This window comes from Macaca mulatta, chromosome 1 (genome assembly GCF_049350105.2).
Source record: "Macaca mulatta isolate MMU2019108-1 chromosome 1, T2T-MMU8v2.0, whole genome shotgun sequence".
Taxonomy (NCBI): Eukaryota; Metazoa; Chordata; class Mammalia; order Primates; family Cercopithecidae; genus Macaca; species Macaca mulatta.
The window spans coordinates 185929498-185948275 of record NC_133406.1 but is presented as its reverse complement, the minus strand read 5'-3'; the positions used below and the strand labels follow the sequence as shown (position 1 = coordinate 185948275).

General features: G+C 49.7%; 1 protein-coding gene across 11 annotated transcripts in view; it reads left to right on the top strand.

Moving 5' to 3' along the window:
- MROH7 (maestro heat like repeat family member 7) overlaps positions 1-18778 on the top strand; it is a 91582-nt gene that overhangs the window by 48909 nt on the left and 23895 nt on the right. For 4 of the 11 annotated variants that reach the window (XM_077955967.1, XM_077955978.1, XM_077955975.1 and 1 more), the window contains exons 5-14: positions 2842-2925; positions 4448-4527; positions 4718-4847; positions 7008-7103; positions 7621-7725; positions 7936-8071; positions 11494-11645; positions 12012-12188; positions 12655-12809; positions 16021-16159. In XM_077955967.1, the coding sequence (XP_077812093.1) occupies positions 2842-2925; positions 4448-4527; positions 4718-4847; positions 7008-7103; positions 7621-7725; positions 7936-8071; positions 11494-11645; positions 12012-12188; positions 12655-12809; positions 16021-16159 (1254 nt within the window). Of the gene's footprint in view, positions 1-1903; positions 1983-2841; positions 2926-4384; positions 4528-4717; positions 4848-7007; positions 7104-7620; positions 7726-7935; positions 8072-11493; positions 11646-12011; positions 12189-12654; positions 12810-16020; positions 16160-18778 lie in introns of those variants that run through there. The other 7 variants (XM_077955977.1, XM_077955970.1, XM_077955968.1 and 4 more) reach the window with 4 other exon arrangements.

Genomic DNA, 18778 nt, shown 5'->3' with positions numbered 1-18778 from the left:
GCCTTTGCACGTGTTTCCGCCAGGAAAGTTCTATAAAATGAGCACAACAAAGCTGAAGTGAGGCCCATGCCAGGTGATATGTACAGCAGCTACCATGGCGCCTGCAAAAAGAAGACTTTTTATTGCTGTCACAGGGGCCAAGGGAAAACGTCCCCTTCATCCTCTGAAGGTTTGCTGAAAAAAAAATCAACTAACAAAGGCAGATTAATTGGAGAAAATGTACATGCATTTATTAATGAGTACACGGAGAGAAGCACAGAGTGATTACCTGCCCCCAGTGAGGGCCCAGAAGCTTATATACCATTTTGAGGCTACAGAAAAATGGGGGCTTGGATCCTGGCAAAACAGGTTATAGGAGGCAGGAGAAGAGAATTTTTTTTTTTTTTTTTTTTTTTTTTTGAGGCAGGGTCTCACTCTGTCACTCGGGCTGGAGTGTAGTGATGCGATCTTGGCTTGCTGCAGCCTCAACTTCCCAGGCTTAAGCGATCCTCCCATGTCAGCCTCCTGAGTAGCTGGGATTATAGGCATGAGCCACTGTGCCTGGCCCTGGACTATTTTTTTTTTTTTTTTTTTTGATGTTTTGCCTAGAGGTGAGGTCTTATTATGTTGCTCAGGCTGGTCTTGAACTCCTGAGCTCAAGCCATCCTCCTACCTCAGCCTTCCAAAGTGCTGTAATTATAGCTGTGAGCCACCACACCCAGCAAGAGAAGAGGAATTCTGTTGAGGAGCAATAAGGGATTAGTAGCAAGAATTAATGGATCAGGAACAGAGATTATTTTGTGAAAGGGTCTGTTCAGATGTGGTTACATTCTTGGTCTTACAGGGAAGGGAAGGAACAACAGTTGATCTCCTTGGTAGATCTGGATCTTAGGCAGATCAAGGAACTTCAACTTCATCTCATACTTTGGGAGACATCAGAGAGACCTGGAAGCTTATTCAATTCAGCATGTCCAAACACCATATTGTGGGGTATGGGTTTCTGAGCCTCAATATTGTCATTCAACACATTTCATTGAGCCTCTACTATGTGCTAGGCACTGTTTTAGGCACTAGGGATACAACAGTGATGTGATCTGACATTCTAGTTTGGGGAGACAGACAGGACTTCCCCCTAGTTCTCTGCATAGCTAGTTCTTTCTTGTCATTTAGGACTCAGCCCAGGTGTTAACTCCTCTGAGTGGTCTTCTCTGACCATTTGGATTAAATTAGCCATCGCTCTATCATCACTCTTACCGTTTAAGTTACCTATTGCTGTTTAACAAACCACCCCAGAATTTAGTGGTTTAAAAGTTCACTCTGGGATAGGGATGGTGGCTCACACCAGTAATCCCAGTACTTTGGGAGGCTGAGGTGGGAGGATCACTTGAGGCTGGAAGTTTGAGACCAACCTGGGCAACATCGTGAGACCCAGTGTCTACGATTTTTTTTTTTTTTTTTTTTTTAAGTTGGAGTTTTCGCTCTTGTTGCCCAGGCTGGAGTGCAATGGTATGATCTCGGCTCACTGCAACTTCTGCCTCCCGGGTTCAAGCAATTCTCCTGTCTCAGCCTCCCAAGTAGCTGGGATTATAGGCACATGCCCCCATGCCTGGCTAATTTTTGTATTTTTAGTAGAGACAGGGTTTCATCATATTGGTCGGGCTGGTCTTGAACTCCTGACCTCAGGTGATCTGCCCACTTCAGCCTCCCAAATTGCTGTGATTACAGACGTGAGCCGCTATGCCCAGCTACAAAAATTTACAAAGTAAAAAAAAAAAAAAAAAAAAAAAAAAAAATTTAGCTGGGCATGGTGGCCCAGTAGTCCTACGTAGTCCATGTAGTCCTAGCTACTCAGAAGGCTAAGACCAAAAAATTGCTTGAGCCCAGGAATTTGAAATTGTAGTGAGCTGTGACTACCTCACTGCATCTCAGCCTGGGTGCTGGGGGCATTAGAATTGGAGAGGCCCGATTTCTCATGATTCTGAAGTTTGACTGGGCTTAGCTAGGTGGTTCTTCTGCTCCACAGTGTAGACTGATATTACTCAGTGGGACTGGAACATTCAAGATGACCCCCTCATTTTCCAGGGCCTCTCTTCACATGGTCTGTAATCATTCTGTCTTCTAGCTTGGGCTTCCTTGCAGCACAGTGGCTGGGTTCCAGAGGGAAAAAGTGGAAGCTTCCAGTTTCCTTAAGGACTAGTCCAGGAACTGGCCCAGAGTCACTTCCACATTACTCTACTGGTCAAAGCAAGTTATAAAATGAGCCAAGATTCAAGAGGAATCTGTGTTTTGGATAGGAGGAGCAGAAAAGAACTTGCAGCCATTTTCAATGTGCTACACTCCGCATCAAATTAACCTGTCTTTTCTTCTTTACTATATGAAGTTAGTTTTCTTATTTCATGGTCATTGTTTATTTTCCTTCTTCTCCCTTAAGATGATGAGAATGGAGAGATTAGTTGGATATTAGTTAATGTGTTCTCTCTCTCAGGTAGCAGAATGCCTCAATCTGACTTGTATGTACTGGAAGACCCATATGAAGCGTTACTAATGGTGCAATTTCAGGTTGAGGGATTGGGGCCCTTTCTGTCCCCTCCTTAGTTGACTGGAGAAGGGGCAGTACTTTGCGGTCCCTCATATCTGGTCCTCTTCCAAATGCTGGCATTCAGGATTAACTCCTCCAATCCCTCAATATTCTCCAATCTTTACCCCACTCCAAGTTCCCCTTGTGGGAACCTCTCATTTCTCTTGCGCCAATTCTGGCTTGCCTGCAGGTGTCGGGTGGTTAACAGTGCTGTATGGGCAACCCCTGAGGACTGGGCTTGGTGGGGCTCTCACTCCGAGGTTTTGCCCTCTGCTGTCCCCTAGGTTGAGAATGTCACCACCCTTCAGAAGAGCCAGGATCTGTTGGAGGCAGAAAGAGAAAAGAAGACCATGATAAAGAAGATGATGGTGGGGGAGCCACGGGCGGGTCTGCGGCATTGGGGTGGGAGGCGGCAGAATTCCTGAGTCCACCCACTGATGAGACTGCAGGGGTGGGAGGCTGAGGTGGGAAGAGGACAGGATGAGGAGGCAGGACACCGGGAATTGAGTCTCAGCTCCACTTCGAACTGCCTCCCACCTACACGGAGGGAGCTCAGGCAAGTTCTGAGCCTCACTCTTCTCATCTCACAGATGGGTGTGATAATACCTGTGCCATTGGCTTGTTGGGAGGACACAACCCAATGCTTAGTCTACAGTAAAGCCTTGCACACCCAGAAGCAGTTCTTATTACTTAATACATTCTTTTCCCAGCCATTCCTTCTGGTAGGCAACTTTAGACAGTTTCCTCATCATTTTGATAAATACAGCCACTCCACCAGAATGGATTGGGCAGGAATAACCACTGAAGCTGTGTACTTTACAGAGACAACCAAAAAAGTCCTTGCTTTTTTTAAAAGTCCTTGCTTTCATTAATTGAGCATCTGCTGTGTGTAGGTGCTAGATCAAAATGAGAAGCAATTAGAAGGACATCCTTTATTTTGAGACAGGGTCATGCTCTGTCGCCCAGGCTGGAGTGCAGTGGCGCCATCATGGCTTACTGCAGCATCAACCTCCTGGGCTTACGGGATCCTCCCGCCTTAGCCTCTGGAGATTTGGGACCACAGGTGTGTGCCACCATATCCAACTAATTTTTTATCTTAAAGAAATGGACATTTGGCCAAGTGTGGTGGCTCACGTCTGTCATCCCAGCACTTTGGGAGGCCGAGGCAGGCAGATCCCTTGAGGTCAGGAGTTCGAGACCAGTCTGACCAAAATGGTGAAACCCCATCTCTACTAAAAATACAAAAAAAGCTTAGCTGGGGATGGTGGCATGTGTCTGTGGTCCCAGCTACTCAGAAGGCTGAGGCGGGAGAATTGCTTGAGCTAGGGAGGCAGAGGTTGCAGTGAGCCGAGACTGTGCCACTGCACTCCAACCTGGGCAACAAAGCAAGACTTCTTTCAAAAAAAAAAAAAAAAAAAAAAAAAAAAGAGAGAGAGTTCGAGATGAACCTGGCCAACATCATAAGACCCCATCTCTAAAAAGAAAAAGCAAAAAAAATTTAAAGGAATGCAACTGGGCGGTTTTCAAGGGCCACACATGGTGGTTTTTGCTTTGGGCCAGTTCCATGGTTTGAATATGCCTCCTGGAGGCCAGGCATGGTGGCTCATGTCTTTAATTCCAGCATTTTGGGAGGCCAAGGCAGGAGGATGGCTTGAGCTCAGGAGTTTGAGACCAGCCTGAGCAACACAGCAAGACTCTGTCTCTAAAAAAAATAAAAATACTTAGCCAAGTGTGGTGGCATGAGCTTATAGTCCCAGTTACTTGGGCAGCTGAGGCGGGAGGAGCACTTGAGGGGCTGCTGTGACCTGCTCCTTGTGAGGGGGGCAGCCTTGGCCCTGGCGGCCTGCAGTAGCCCTGTCCTCATCAGCCCTTCTGTGGCCCCCTGTCCAGAGGCAGATCCAGGAGGAGCCACTGGATTCTCTCTCAAGCTCCGTCCGCAAGCAGGCCATGGAGATCCTGACCCAGCTGAGGTGTCCATGGCCCTCTCCCTGTCCCCACAACCCCTCTCCTCTCTTCCTCCACTTCTGCCTCCCTCCGTCTCTCCACTGTACCCTCCGCCAACCCGCCTCCACCTTGCCCAGTCCCTGCTTCTCAGCTCAGCTCCCGTCTTTAGCCGTAGGGCCCCTTTCTCACTCCCTTTGTTTTCTGCCTCTTCTCCAGCCACGCCCAGCCCACCCTGGGCGTGCGGGAGAGGTCGGAGCTGATGAACATGTGTGTGCAGAGTGTGTTCTCCCTGCCCTCCGTTCAGGCCATGCAGGAGAAGGATGAGGCCAAGGCTGAGACCATCCAGGTGAGACAGGCCTTCCCAGCAGGGCCTCAGGGCTGGCCCAAGTTCTGGGAGGAGATCTGGAGCTGCATCCTCCAGCTCATTGGTCTGTGGCCTTGGGCAATTCAACTCACTTCTGTTGGTCTGAGTAGGTACTTGATAAATGGTGAATGGATGAATCATTCAAATAAAGACACCTGGCTGGGCGCGGTGGCTCACGCCTGTAATCCCAGCACTTTGGGAGGCTGAAGTGGGTGGATCACGAGGTCAGGAGATGCAGACCATCCTGGCTAACACGGTGAATCCCTGTCTCTATTAAAAAAAAAAATTAGCCGGGCATGGTGGCGGGCGCCTGTAGGCCCAGCTACTCAGGAGGCTGAGGCAGGAGAATGGCTGGAACCCAGGAGGCAGAGCCTGCAGTGAGCAGAGATGGTGCCACTGCAATCCAGCCTGGATGACAGAGTGAGACTCCATCTCAAAACAAAACAAAACAAAACAACACCCATCCTGTCCACTTCTGGGCCCTGCCCTATGGGAGGGATGTGGGCAGATGATGGCATGGCCAAGGGAAGCGGCCAGGATTGGGAGGGGCAGGGCTGAGGCCTAGGCTATAACGAAGACAGACTGGGGGAACTGGGGCTGAGGCCTGGAGAAACAGAACCTCTGGAGGCTCACGCGAGCATCTTCAAACCTCTCCAGGCGTTCCTGGGAGGAGGAGTGGAGGTGACCCTCAGGGTAGGATGAGGGGTAGAGAGGGTCAGTGGGGAAGGTTAAGGCAAAGGGTTTCAGCCCAGCTTGCAGCACATTCATTCATCACTTCATTTAGCAAATAGTAACTCAGTACCTACTCCATGCTGAACTCAGCACAGGAACCTTACAGCCGAGGTGAGCGTGGGGGAGATGGATGGTATCAAATAAATAAATACGAATAAATGCAAAATTACACCAATCATAAATCCTGCAAGCCGGAAGAACTTGGTGCTATAAAGAGCCTGTAATGGTGGGGTGGGCGGTGGGGGAGGGGAAGGCCTAGATAGGGGTCAGGGGTTGTGATTGTGAAGCTGTGAAGTTAATAAAGAACTAATTAGCTGCAGAGGGTGGCAGAAGGAAGAGCATTTCAGGCAGAGAATGACAAAGTGGCAGTGTGACTGGAACCCAGAGGGTTAGGCGAGAGTTCTGGGAAGTGAGGCTGGAGAACCAGGGTCCCGGAGGTGGTGCCCTTGTAGAAGACTGGGGTGGAGCGGGTGAATGAAAAAAGCAGGCAGCCCTTTTGTAGTACCAGATTTAGCCAGCAGAGGACAGTGCTGCATAGTAATCTGCAGAGATGGGCGAGAAGGAGGAGGTAGGTAGGTGGTGAGCCAGGCTTTCTTGGTGGTTATGGTATATCCCCAAGGACCACTGGCTTCACGGTGTGTGCAGACTCAGGAAGTTGGACAATAACAACCTAGGAGGCACACTTAGGGAGCTGGCAGGAGGAGGGGAGGCAAAAAAGAGAGGGTCTTCTCAGAGTAACTCAAACCCACTGCCCAGCCTTGTGTACATGTAATGCCCGTACCCATAAGACAATTCCAGGATGGTGGTGTGGTTAAGGAATGAGAAACCTGGTCAGGGGAGAGATGGCTTCCTTAAGGGGCAACTTGGAAAATCTATTTGGGTCTAGGAGAAGCAATTCCAAAAAGAATCAGAGCATTTCCCTAGAGATGATGAAAGTAAGATTGGCTCTTTCATTGATCCAGCTCTTGCAGTTCCAGAGCATTTTCCCATCCATCCTCTCATTTGCTCCTCATGACTTGAAACTTCTTGTTCTGTGATCTTGGACAAGTGTCCCTGTCCCTTCATTTGTAAAATGAGAGAAACAATTTGTGGACAAGGTGATATGGTTGTGCAAATCACCAGGTCCACGGTCCACGGTAGATTCTCAGTGTATGCTGGATCTCCGCTTCCTCCGTCTTTAAGGAGAAAGTGCAGAGATAATAATTAGCAATTGTTGATAAGGAAACTGTAATCCATGAGGGGAAGTAATTTGCCCAACATTACACATCAAGTTAGTCTCAGAGGTGGGACCAGAAAGCAGCTCTCCTGGGTCCAAATTCCCCCTCCTCCCCTGACCCACACCAGGGGATGCCTGGGGCTGATGTCTACTCCAGAGGTGCCCTAGTGGCTTGGTCCTCCTCCTGTCCACAGACTCTTTACCATCAGACCCTGGAGGCCCTGCAGACACTGCTCAAAGCCCTCTTTATCGAGGACCCCACTCCTGCTGGGCTGAAGAGCATCTTGCAGGTGCGGCGGAGATGGGAGGGGCAAGGAAGGGAGGGGGGGAAGGGTGGAGGGAAGAGAGAAATTGGCTCAGGAGCAGTGGAGGCCAGACCCAGGAGTGATTTGGCTTTAGGATGTCATCTTGTGTGAGTGTTCTGCCTCTCTGTCTGTCTCACAGGCCCTGTCCCAGACTCCTGCCTCTCCCCACTCTCTCCCCATCCTCCCACTCTCTAAATGGCTGCCCATGGTTATAGCTGCTACCATATCTGTGCTCTTTCCATGCTTGTCCCTGCATCTCTCTTCTGTCTTCATGACTCTTCATCTTTCATCTCTCTCCTCATTGACTTCCTTCTTCCCTATAGTCTGTCGGTCCTATTCTGAACTCCATCTCTCCCTAAACCCCAAGAAGAGGAAGAGGGCTGTGGTGACCTTTATGCCCTCTCTGGAAGCTTCCTGCTGATGGGTGAAGGCTGGCCTGTCCACCCAGCAGCAGGGGCTGGCATCTAACCTGTAGTTCTGAGTCTGTCTTTTGATCCCACAGGCCCTGGGGCCTTGGATGAACTCTGGGAAGGCCCATGAGCGAGCACGGGCTGTGAACAGCCATGTCTCTGTGTTGAACTACATGCTTCTGACTCTGCCTTTCTTTGTGAGTGGCCCCTGGGAGGGGTAGAGACTCTTAGGGAGAATCTTCCCACTTCTGAAGGAGCCTGTGCCTCTGTTCAGGGATTCCCAGGTGGCTCTTGCCATCTTCAGAGGGCTCTGTTTTCTGGGCCAGACTATCCACCTGTGTTCACCATTTAATGTATAGCATTGTTGAACCTATAACACTCAATCCCTAAGATTGCAATACAAACAGATGCCCTTGGGGTTCCCGGCGCTGGGGCTTCTGCTGGGGAGACTCATCCTTCGCATTGGGGATCCTGATGAGGAGATTGGCCGGGAGGCTCTGGACGGCATCATCATCCTCTACACTATCCTGGAGCTCCAAAAACGTAAGCCTTATTGCTTCTGAAGGAAGTCTTCTGAGTTGTTGCTCAGTCTGGATTCAATAAAGAATCAGCTGGAGCCTTGGCATGAAGACCCTGGTGGGAGATGGGGGAAACCAGCACAGGGTCAGATGGGGACTTTGGAAACTGGTGTGAAGCCCAAGACCCCATAGAACAAGGGGACAAAGACTACAAACAAAACTATTTTGATTTAAGCAGTCTTGCTTTTTCTCACCCTTCCAAGCTTAGTTTGTGACTATCATTTTCATTTTCCCTTAATACTAGGTATACCTAAGCATAGTTCCCCTAACACCTTGTTTTCCTGTCTGTTTTCCCCACTAGAGACTATAATCCTATGAGGGAAGGGCAGGGCTGTATCTTGGTTAGCCCTGTATTCCCCAGAGCCATCTCTGGGCTTGGCACATGGTGGGTGCTCAGTGAATATCTATTGAATGAATGAACAAAGAACAGCTTCTATCTTAGAATCCAGAGCAGCTAAAGCTTGTAGTTGAGAGAACTTTCCTTGATTCAGCTTCAGGGAGCAGTTAGTGATGTGGTATGGGCTGATACAGGTATCCAGAGGCACTGTACCTAGAGGTGCACAGTATCAGCTGTCACTTGCCTCCTTCCTTTCTCCATCACCCTAGCTCTGCCCTAAACCAGGGGACCTTGGTATGTGGTTTAAACTCTCCTGGCTCTGGGGGTAGAGTGACCTGTGCGTAAGAGCTGGTTCTGTCCCTGCTTAGTGGTATGACCTCAGGCAAGCGCTTTGTATAGGCCTAGATTTCCTCATCTGTGAAAAGGGTGCACTCAGATATAGTTCATAATTCATGCTTTTTTTTTTTTTTTTTTTTTTTTGACAGAGTCTGGCTCTGTTACCTAGGCTGGAGTGCAGTGGCACAATCTTGGCTCACTGCAATCTCTGCCTCCTGGGCTCAAATGATTCTCCTGCCTCAGCCTCCCTAGTAGCTGGGATTACAGGCACACATCACCACACCCAGCTAATTTTTGTAATTTTAGTAGAGACAGGATTTCACCATGCCAGGCCAGTCTTGAACTCCTGACCTCAAGTGACCTGTCTTCCTCGGCCTCCCGAAGTGCTGGAATTATAGGTGGGAGCCACCGCACCTAGCCTAAATTCATGCTTTTTGAAAGATTAAGTGAGATCTTTTGTAAGAGCGTATGTAAAGGTACTAGCTCAGTGCCACACATTATAGGCACTTGTCATATAGTTCACCTTTTCCTGTCCCTTCAGGCTTTTGGGCTTTATCTGGTATCCTCACTCTTCTTGATCTCTAGCATTTGGGACAAAGATTTGGTTGCTGGGAGATTTACCCTGTTGACCAGGAGCCACTCACATCTCTGGAGGGTGGGTGAAGGTGGTATAAACCATGTTAATAACCGGCTTTAGGGGAAGGAATAGGAGCCTCTGTGAGTCTATTCTGGCTCGGGAGGCTGCCTTTTTTTTTTTTTTTTTTTTTTTGAGATAGAGTCTTGTTCTGTTGCCCAGGCTAGAGTGCGGTGGCATGATCTCACTGCAGCCTCAATCTTTCAGGCTCAAGCAATCTTCCCACCTCAGCCTCCTGAGTAACTGGGACTACAGGAGCCCGCTATCGTGCTTGGCTACATTTTTTTTGTATTTTTGGTAGAGATAGGGTTTCACCATGTTGCCCAGGCTGGTCTTGAACTTCTGGGCTCAAGTGATCCACTTGCCTCAACCTCCCAAAGCGCTGGGATTACAAGTATGCAACACTGCACCCTGCAGTGCGGTGGCTCACTTTGTGTATTTCCAGCACTTTGGGAGGCCGAGGCAAGTGGATCAGCTGAGGTCAGGAGTTCAAGACCAGCCTGGTCAACAAGGTGATACCCTGTGTCTACTAAAAATACAAAAATAAACCAGGTGTGATGGCGCACACCTGTAGTCCCCACTACTTTGGAGGCTGAGGCAGGAGAATCGCTTGAACCCGGCAGGCAGAGGTTGCAGTGAGCCAAGATCACACCACTGCACTCCAGCCTGGGTGACAGAGCGAGACTGTGTCTCAAAACAAACAAACAAAAAACAAAACAAAACAAAAAAAACAAAAAAGCAACAACAAAAAACCAAAACCAAAAACAAGCAAACAAACAAAAACTCCCGAAGTGCTGGGACTATAGGCGTGAGCCACTGCACACGGCCACTCTCAGGATTTAATCTCAATGAGTGAAGTGGTCTGTCCAGGCCCCCTGACTGTAGGAAGCAGCACGGCTGGGATTTGAACCTGAGTCTGCCTGACTCCAGGTCTTAAGCTCGACTCCAGGTCTTTGGCTCCTCTCCTTTACAAACAGCACACACACTTGGTCCATGTGATCACTCTGCCTCAGTGGCCCTTTCTTGTGCCCAAGTCCTGTATTTCTTGAGGGGATCGCAAGCTGGGCTGCAATAAGGGCTCAGAAAGTGCACCTGAAATGTGTTCTCTTCAACTGAAAATATGAAGCCGCTATGTGCCGGGTACTATCATAGGATATGGGGACACAGGAGTGGGGAAAAGAGATTAAATAATCCTTCTTTGGTGAGAGTACCTTCTTGTTGTCGGGAGATAGACAGTGAACAAAATAAACAAGTAAAACATATAGCAAGTCAGATGATGATAAAAACTAAAGAAAAGTAGATAAGGATTGGTACTACCAGGGGTAGGGGATAATTTAAAAGAGGTATTGCTGCACGTCCACCAGAATGGCATAAATGAAACAGACAGACAATGACATGTGCTGCCAAGAGGTGGAGCAATGGGAACTCTCGTGCGCTGCTGGTGGGGTACGGTTGATTTCCCATCATAGAAAACTGTTTGGCAATATCTCCTGTAGCTGAATCTATGCTTAGACTACGACCCAACAATCCACTCCTAGGTATCCAACTAACAACTGTGTAGATATACTCACCAAAAGACACACTAGAATGTTCTTAGCAGCACGACGCTTAGTAGCTGGCAATAACCCAAATGTCCATCAATAATAGAACTGATAACTAATCATAGTCTTTCATACTGTGGGAAATTATACAGCACTGAGAATGAATGAAAGAACTAATGCTGGTGCAACTATGTGGATGAATCTTATCCGTATAACGTTGAGTGGAAGGAGACAGACATCAAGAATAACACGTGTCCATTTATATCAAGTTCAAAAGCAAAGACATCTCTCTAGGGGTTGAGAAATTAGAATAGTATTTAGCCAGGGTCAGGGAGAGGGCTAATGATCGAAAGGAGTGCACAAGAGGGGCTTCTGGGGTGCTGATCAGGTTCTGCTTCTTGACCTGGGGGCGGCTACAATGGTGTGTTCACTATGTGAAAATGTATCAAGCTGGTTCCTTATGATGTAGGGACTTCCTACATGTATGTTTAACAAAACTAGGGAGATCTGGCCTCACTGAAAAGGTTCTCTTCTTGCAGGAGCCAGAGATAAGGAAGAGACCAACAAGAAGGAGCTATATGAGAGCAACAAGCATTTCCTGGGGCCCTACAACCCTGTGAGCCCGTGCCAGAACATCCTGCGGGTGATCGCGGTGACTGCCTGGTGCCCATCCAGCAGCAGAGGGTGGGGGGTGAGGAGGGGCAGCACCACCTGGCCCCAAAGCCTTCTTCCCTTCCAGCTTTCCAGGCTTTGTAGGACGCCTTCCCAGCCACCCACATCTGTCCTGAGTGCCCTCCTCCTCCGGTCTGTGCCACAATGCATGGACTTCCTTTTCCCTTACGCATGTCACCCTGTGCTGGGTGCAGGACGTGTTGCTCCTACATTTGTAGCTCCTTCCCTAAAGGTTCAACACTTATCTGTTAACTGAATATTCCTGGCCCTCCCTGCTGACCTCTGCATGTGGGTGTCAGGCAGTGTTTGTGCCTCTGTGCACAAAGCTCGAAGCTCAAAGCTTGGTCTACCCATCAGTGTCATGAACTCAGCACTTTTGTTTCAGGAATTTGGAGACTTCCTGGGACCCCAGCAGATAAAGGACCTGTTGCTGGCAGCCCTGGAAGGGTTGAAAGGCAGCTCAGAGGCTCCAGGGAAGGACTCCAGGGAGATGATGCAGCTGGCCTCGGAGGTCATGCTCAGCTCGGTGCTAGAGTGGTACCGCCACAGGGCACTGGAGGTGGTAAGGCCTCCTGGGGGCAGGGACTGAGCTGTCACTGGGGCTTGGGAGCCCCCTGCCATGGCCTGCTCATCACTGGCCTACCTGACAGTGGGCAGGGTGGGGAATACCTGAGCCCCCTAAGCTATGGGGCAGGGAAGGGGTGCTGGTGGCTCAGTTCTAGGTGCTCCCACCTTGAAGATTTTCTCTTACCAGCCCTGAAGGAGCTCAACTGACTTGGTGGTGGGTGGAGGTGGGTTTGGCGGTAGAAGAGGGTGTAGGGAAGCATAGTAAAGAGAAACTAGCTCACTCCCAGGGAGGGCCAGGCGCTCTGCTTGCCTCTTCCTCTCTCTCTCCTTTGGGCCTTCTCCCCTGTCTTCTAGTCTGTCACCCCCTTCCCTCTCCTCCCACCTTCCTGCTGCCCCCGTGCCTCCCTTGGCTTCTCCATTGGGCTGTCCCCCTGCTCATGGCTGCCCCGGCTGTGCCCCAGATCCCAGAAATCATGCAGGGCATCTACATGCAGCTGAGCCACATCCAGGAGCCTCGGGCCCGCCAGGTGGCCCTGCTGCCCGTCTCCCTCCTGGCCAGCTCCTTCATGACCGAGGTGGTGGTGGCCCTGCTCATGTGCCCCCTCCCACTGAACAGGTACCAAGTGAATGGGTTCCCAGCCACTGCATCTTACAGGGTTCAAGCAGCCCCCATCCTAGGTTGGGGACCCCCTTCTGCCCAGATAAGCCCCTCGCCCTCCCAGACGGCCCCTCTTCTGTGATCTGGGGTGTTTATGACAACCATTAAGTACTTCCTGAGCACTGCTGCTGTCAGTGCCAAGCATTACAATAGTCTCTCATTCTCACAACATCCCATTCTGCAGATGAGGAAACTGAGGCTTAGGGAAGTTTCTTGCCCTAGGTACTTACTGAGCAAGCAGTAGAACAGAGGACCTAAACTCAGCTCTAACTAACTACCAGCCCAGAACTCTTTAACAATGCCATTGAAAGGAGGTCTGAGTGCCTGTCCTGGCTCTGCGTCCAGTTGCCATTTGGGTCTTGGGTAGCCCACTTGTCCTGTCTTTCCTCCATATGCAAAAGAAGGAAATGATCCCTGCAATCCCAGGTGGGTGGTCATGACAGAGTAATGCAGTCAGCCGTGTTGAGAGCCTGCTCGGGCCTGGGCCAGTGCGGAAGGGTGCTCCATGCTCACTGTCTTCAGGGAGCTCATGATCTGATGGGCAGAGGGGACTGTGGTCAGATGGTGAGCTCGTAGGCGGCAGAGGTCAATCTGGCTGACCTCAGCCTCCCAGCCCAGGAAATGCTCCCATGTCTTCTTTGAATGAGTAAAACAAGGCAGTGAGTGATCCACACCTTCGGGTGGTTGTTTGAGAGCCAAAGAACTGTGCAGAGCTTTACAAATGGGGTGTGCTTCAATAAGGACAGTTGATGTCATTCATAGAAACCAAGGTCAGTCGGGAAGGTTAGGGCCCATCTGGCACATCCCAGTCTCCCACTTGGAAGAATTAAACCCTTTCTGGCTGTACTCCCCACCAGGGTTTTTTTTTCTTGGGTCCGCTAAGCAGTCAGACTCACAAGACTACCGGGGGCCTCGCCTGACATCCGTCACTCAGGATACAGGACAGGGCAGGGTCAGGAGCTCCTCTTTGTGGGGGTCCTTGCAGCAGCCCCCACAGCAGGCCAGACAGAGGCATCCAGGGCACAACATTTAAGGAGATAGGCTCAGGTGCCAAGTCTGCACTTGTGTGAGCCGGAGAATGAGGGCTTCCTTAAAGGTGGCACCCTGGATGCCTCACTTTCCTTACCCTAGTCTTGGCCCTGAGTCTAGGAGCTGGTCTCTTGGGCCTCCCAGGTGAAAGCTCAGGTGTGATGAAAAGAGACCCATAGGGTGGATATGGGAGCTGCCCTGGCTTAAATGGCACAGGCCTCACAGGGACCACTATCTTTTACAATATCTTGGCTTTGCTTCCAGGGTCCCCACAGGGACAAACCCAGTTACAAGGGTAACTGCATCCTGGGAAGCTCAATGCTATAGTGTCCCCATCAGTTTTTATAGTTAATTTATAGTTCCTCCCAGTCCAGATGTAATTTACCAGTGGAGTCATTATTACCATAAGTAACGTTGCCTAGCAACATAGTTGATATACTATATCAGGTTTCCAGGGGAACAGAGCTAGAAAGTGAATGGAGGGTTGAAACACTCTCATAGAAGGGGAAAGGTTTTTGTTAACCCTTTAGCACGCTGGCCTCCAGTGTTTTCAACACCCCATGATAGGAGTTTGGTTGGGTGCAGATGCTTTTCCTTGCCTGGTGTACTGCCTTTTAAGGGATGGGAGCAGAGGCTCCCTGATATTATATGACAAGTTCAGGATCCTAGCCCCAGGCTGCTCAGCTGCCTCCATTCTTGCTCCTTGGTTAGAGGAATGAGCACAGGCTTTGAAGACATCCGACCTGGCCACATCTTGACTCTGCAGCTGTGTAATCTTGGACTGGTAATTTCACCTCTCTGAGCCTCAATTCCTCATTTGTAAAACGGGAATAACAACACTCACATTAGGGTTATTGTGAGAATTCAGTGATCTTGAGTGTCTTGAATTCTTGTTCATATCTGTATTCCGCAAGATTTGCCTAGGGCCTGGTGTACAGTAAATGCTTAGCTAATATCTGCCGAAGTAATACATTGCATGTGAAACATTTGGCATGATACCTGGGAAATAGGGTTTCTTTGTTTTTTGTTTTTTTTTTTTTTGAGACGGAGTCTTGCTCAGTCGCCCAGGCTGGAGTGCAGTGGCACGATCTCGGCTCACTGCAAGCTCCGCCTCCCGGGTTCACGGCATTCTCCTGCCTCAGCCTCCCAAGTAGCTGGGACTATAGGCGTCCGCCGCCACACCCAGCTAATTTTTTGTATTTTTAGTAGAGACGGGGTTTCACCGTGTTAGTCAGGATGGTCTCGATCTCCTGACCTCGTGATCCGCCCGCCTCGGCCTCCCAAAGTGCTGGGATTACAGGCGTGAGCCACTGCGCCCGGCCTTTTTTTTTTTTTTTTTTTTTTTTTTAAGACGGAGTTTCGGCCGGGCGCGGTGGCTCAAGCCTGTAATCCCAGCACTTTGGGAGGCCGAGACGGGTGGATCACGAGGTCAGGAGATCGAGACTATCCTGGCTAACACGGTGAAACCCCGTCTCTACTAAAAAATACAAAAAACTAGCCGGGCGAGGTGGCGGGCGCCTGTAGTCCCAGCTACTCGGGAGGCTGAGGCAGGAGAATGGCGTGAACCCGGGAGGCGGAGCTTGCAGTGAGCTGAGATCCGGCCACTGCACTCCAGCCTGGGCGACAGAGCGAGACTCCGTCTCAAAAAAAAAAAAAAAAAAAAAAAAAGACGGAGTTTCGCTCTTGTCTCCCAGGCTGGAGTGCACTGGCGCGATCTCGGTTCACTGCAACCTCTGTCTCCTGAGTTCAAGCTATTCTCCTGCCTCAGCTTCCCGAGTAGCTGTGATTATAGGCATGCACCACCATGCTCAGCTAACTTTTTTTGTATTATTAGTAGAGACGGGGTTTCACCATGTTGGCCAGGCTGGTCTCGAACTCCTGACCTCAGGTGATCCACCCACTTTGGCCTCCCAAAGTTCTGGGATTACAGGCATGAGCCACCGTGCCCGGCCAGGAAATAAGGTTTCTCATCCTTCTAGACCCTGACTTTTTGGGAGTGTGTTCTGGACTATTCCTTGCAAGTGTGCCCATGGATGCCATTTCATTGGCATCTTACCTTCCCCCTCCTGAAACCATTTGGAGGCTGGGTGAGCCCCACTGCCTTGGCCACCACTAATTGCCCCCATCCCTGACCTCTCAGCAATGGAGCAGAGATGTGGAGGCAGCTGATACTGCGCAAGCCCAGCTGTGATGTCCGAGACCTCCTGGATCTGCTCCTGGGCAGCCTGAAGGAGAAGCCTGTCACCAAGGAGGGCCGGGCTTCCATCATGCCCCTGGCGGTGAGTGCCCAGTCAGCCAGTCCCTATCACTGCCTGTCCTGCCCTTCCTCTCTCCTTCCCTCCTGCTGAGCTCAGCACACCCGGCCTCCAGTACCGCATTCTGCCAGTAACTAGTTGTGTGGTCTTGGGCAGGTCTCTGGCTCTGGCTCTTGTTTGTGGTTCACTGGGGACAATAACAGTAGTGTTATCTATGGTGACAGCAGCAGCCTGAGATAGGGGAAGAAGAGTGACTTGGAGTCACAGACAGTCTAAATCCTCGTTCTGGCTGGGCATGGTGGCTCATGCCTGTAATCCCAGCACTTTGGGAGATGGAGGCAGAGGATCACTTGAGGCCAGGAGTTTGAGGCCAGCCTGGGCACTATAGCAAGATCCCTTCTTTATTTTTATTATTATTTTTAAATCCTACATTACCATTTTGTGGCCTAGGTAAGTCACTTCAACCTCTGTGAGGCGCAGTTTCTACATATGTGAATAGAAATAATATATTTCTCATTTGGTGGCTGTGAAGATTATGAGATAACACATTCATTCATTTAGGTGACACACAATGTTTAAGCACTTCTTGCTACCACACGCCAAGCTTGATGCTGGGAACACAGAGGGAAAGGCAACTCTGACTCAGGAAGCCAGCTGGGCTGAAGAGATGGATTTCCCTCTGCCTCTATCACCACCCTGGTCCATGCCAGTTGGGTAATACCCCTGCTCACCTTCCTGATTCTGCTCCTGCCCCTCCAATCTGTACTGCAGCCAAAAAGTCTTTGAGAAATGCACATCTCCTTTTCTCAGCCCCCTTGATGGCTTTTCATTGTCCCCAAGAGTGACACAGTGCTCCTACCTGTGGCGAAGGCCCTGCATCCCTGGCCGGCTTCCCCACCCTCCATGGTCCTCTTGTTTGCTTTGCTCCAGCCCCTGGGTCTTTGTCAGAACTTCATCCAGCCATGCTATCTGGTCACAGGGCCTTTCACATGCTGTTTCCTCTACCTAGAATGCTCTCCACCAAGCTAGCTTCTGCTCATCCTTCGTCTCTTAACTCCAGCATCACTTCCTCAGGGAAGCCCTCCCCGATCTCCCTGACCTGGTCAAATCTGTACATATTGTATTTTGCTTCACATACTTTGTATGAAAAGAGTTTACACCAGTTGTCATTTGACAACACTGCAGGGGATCCTTTGGTTAATCTGTGAGATGCATGAAGACAGTGCTGTCCCGCTGTGCTCACCACGATATCCCCAGCATCTTGCATACACCTGGCGCATAGTAAGCACTCAGAAATGTTTTTGTTGGGCTGATTTATTTATTCAACAAATGTTTAGTGAATACCTCCTATACTATGTGCCAAGCACACTTGTAGGTTCTGGGGATTCAGCAGCGAGACATTCTGGTGAAGGGAAGCAAATAAAGATACAGTAGATGAAGGAGAGGGTAGTATTATCCCATTACAGAGGAGGATGCTCCTGCTTACAGACATTCCATGTCACCCCCAGGTCACCTAGCTAGCAGTGGTGGTGCTAGGACTCAAACCCAGCAGATCTTCTGCTTCCAAATCCTGTGCTTCACTCCCATATCTCTCTGCCTTTGTCCTCCAGCACTGAGTTCTGTGCATCAGGCACCAGCACTCCTTCCCTTGTAATTTGGGCATTCATCCTCTTCTACAATTGGTGTATGTTAGCGTATTCTTTAGTCACTCATTTGTGCTTCTTGTCCAGCAAGCATAGTTTAAGCGTGGATACAGCCTGAACTCATTCTTATCTTACGGCCCTGATAAATCATTTGAGCAAGATAAAGCCAAAAGCAGAGCCTTACGACACATCACTAGAGACTTTTCCCTTACACCACAGACTGTGTTCTTTGGATGTAATCATTAGCTTTGGGCTGCTGAAAAAGTACAAGGGCTTTGAGTTCAAGAGACTTGTCTTAGCTCTGCCACTGCCTCACTATATAACCATGGTCAATCACTTCCCCTCTCTAGCCTTGGTGCTTACATCTGTAAAACGGGCTGTGATAACTCCTGCTTTGTCTATCTTACCTGTTGAGAAAGGGGAGATAGTGTGTGCGGAAGAACTTCTTAAGCTGTAAAGCGCAAATTAACTGCCATTTATTGTTCTCATCCAGCCCATGTTAGGTCACTTTTCTCCAAGGGAACGTGTCAGGGGTTCTTCCACTTTGCAGTTAAATGCTTTCCTCTTGGCCCAGATGCATGGAGTATTTTTTTTTTTTTTTTTTTTTTTTTTTTTGAGACTGAGTCTTGCTCTATCACCCATGTTGTTGGAGTGCAGTGGCACGATCTTGGCTCACTGCAACCCTTCCACCTCCCAAGTTCAAGTGATTCTCGTGCCTCAGTCGAGACTACAGGCGAGTAGCTGGGACTACAGGCACCGGCCACCACACCTGGCTAATTTTTGTATTTTTAGTAGAGATGGGGTTTTCCCATGTTGGCCAGGCTGGTCTCAAACTCCTAACCTCAAGTGATCTGCCCACCTTGGCCTCCCAAAGTGCTGAGATTACAGGCATGAGCCACTGTGCCTGGCCTGCATGGAGTCCTAATGGCACAGCTCAAACCATTGATGTATAAAGCATGCTTTCCTTCGCCCTCTCATTCAGGCTCTAACACTCCTGTGG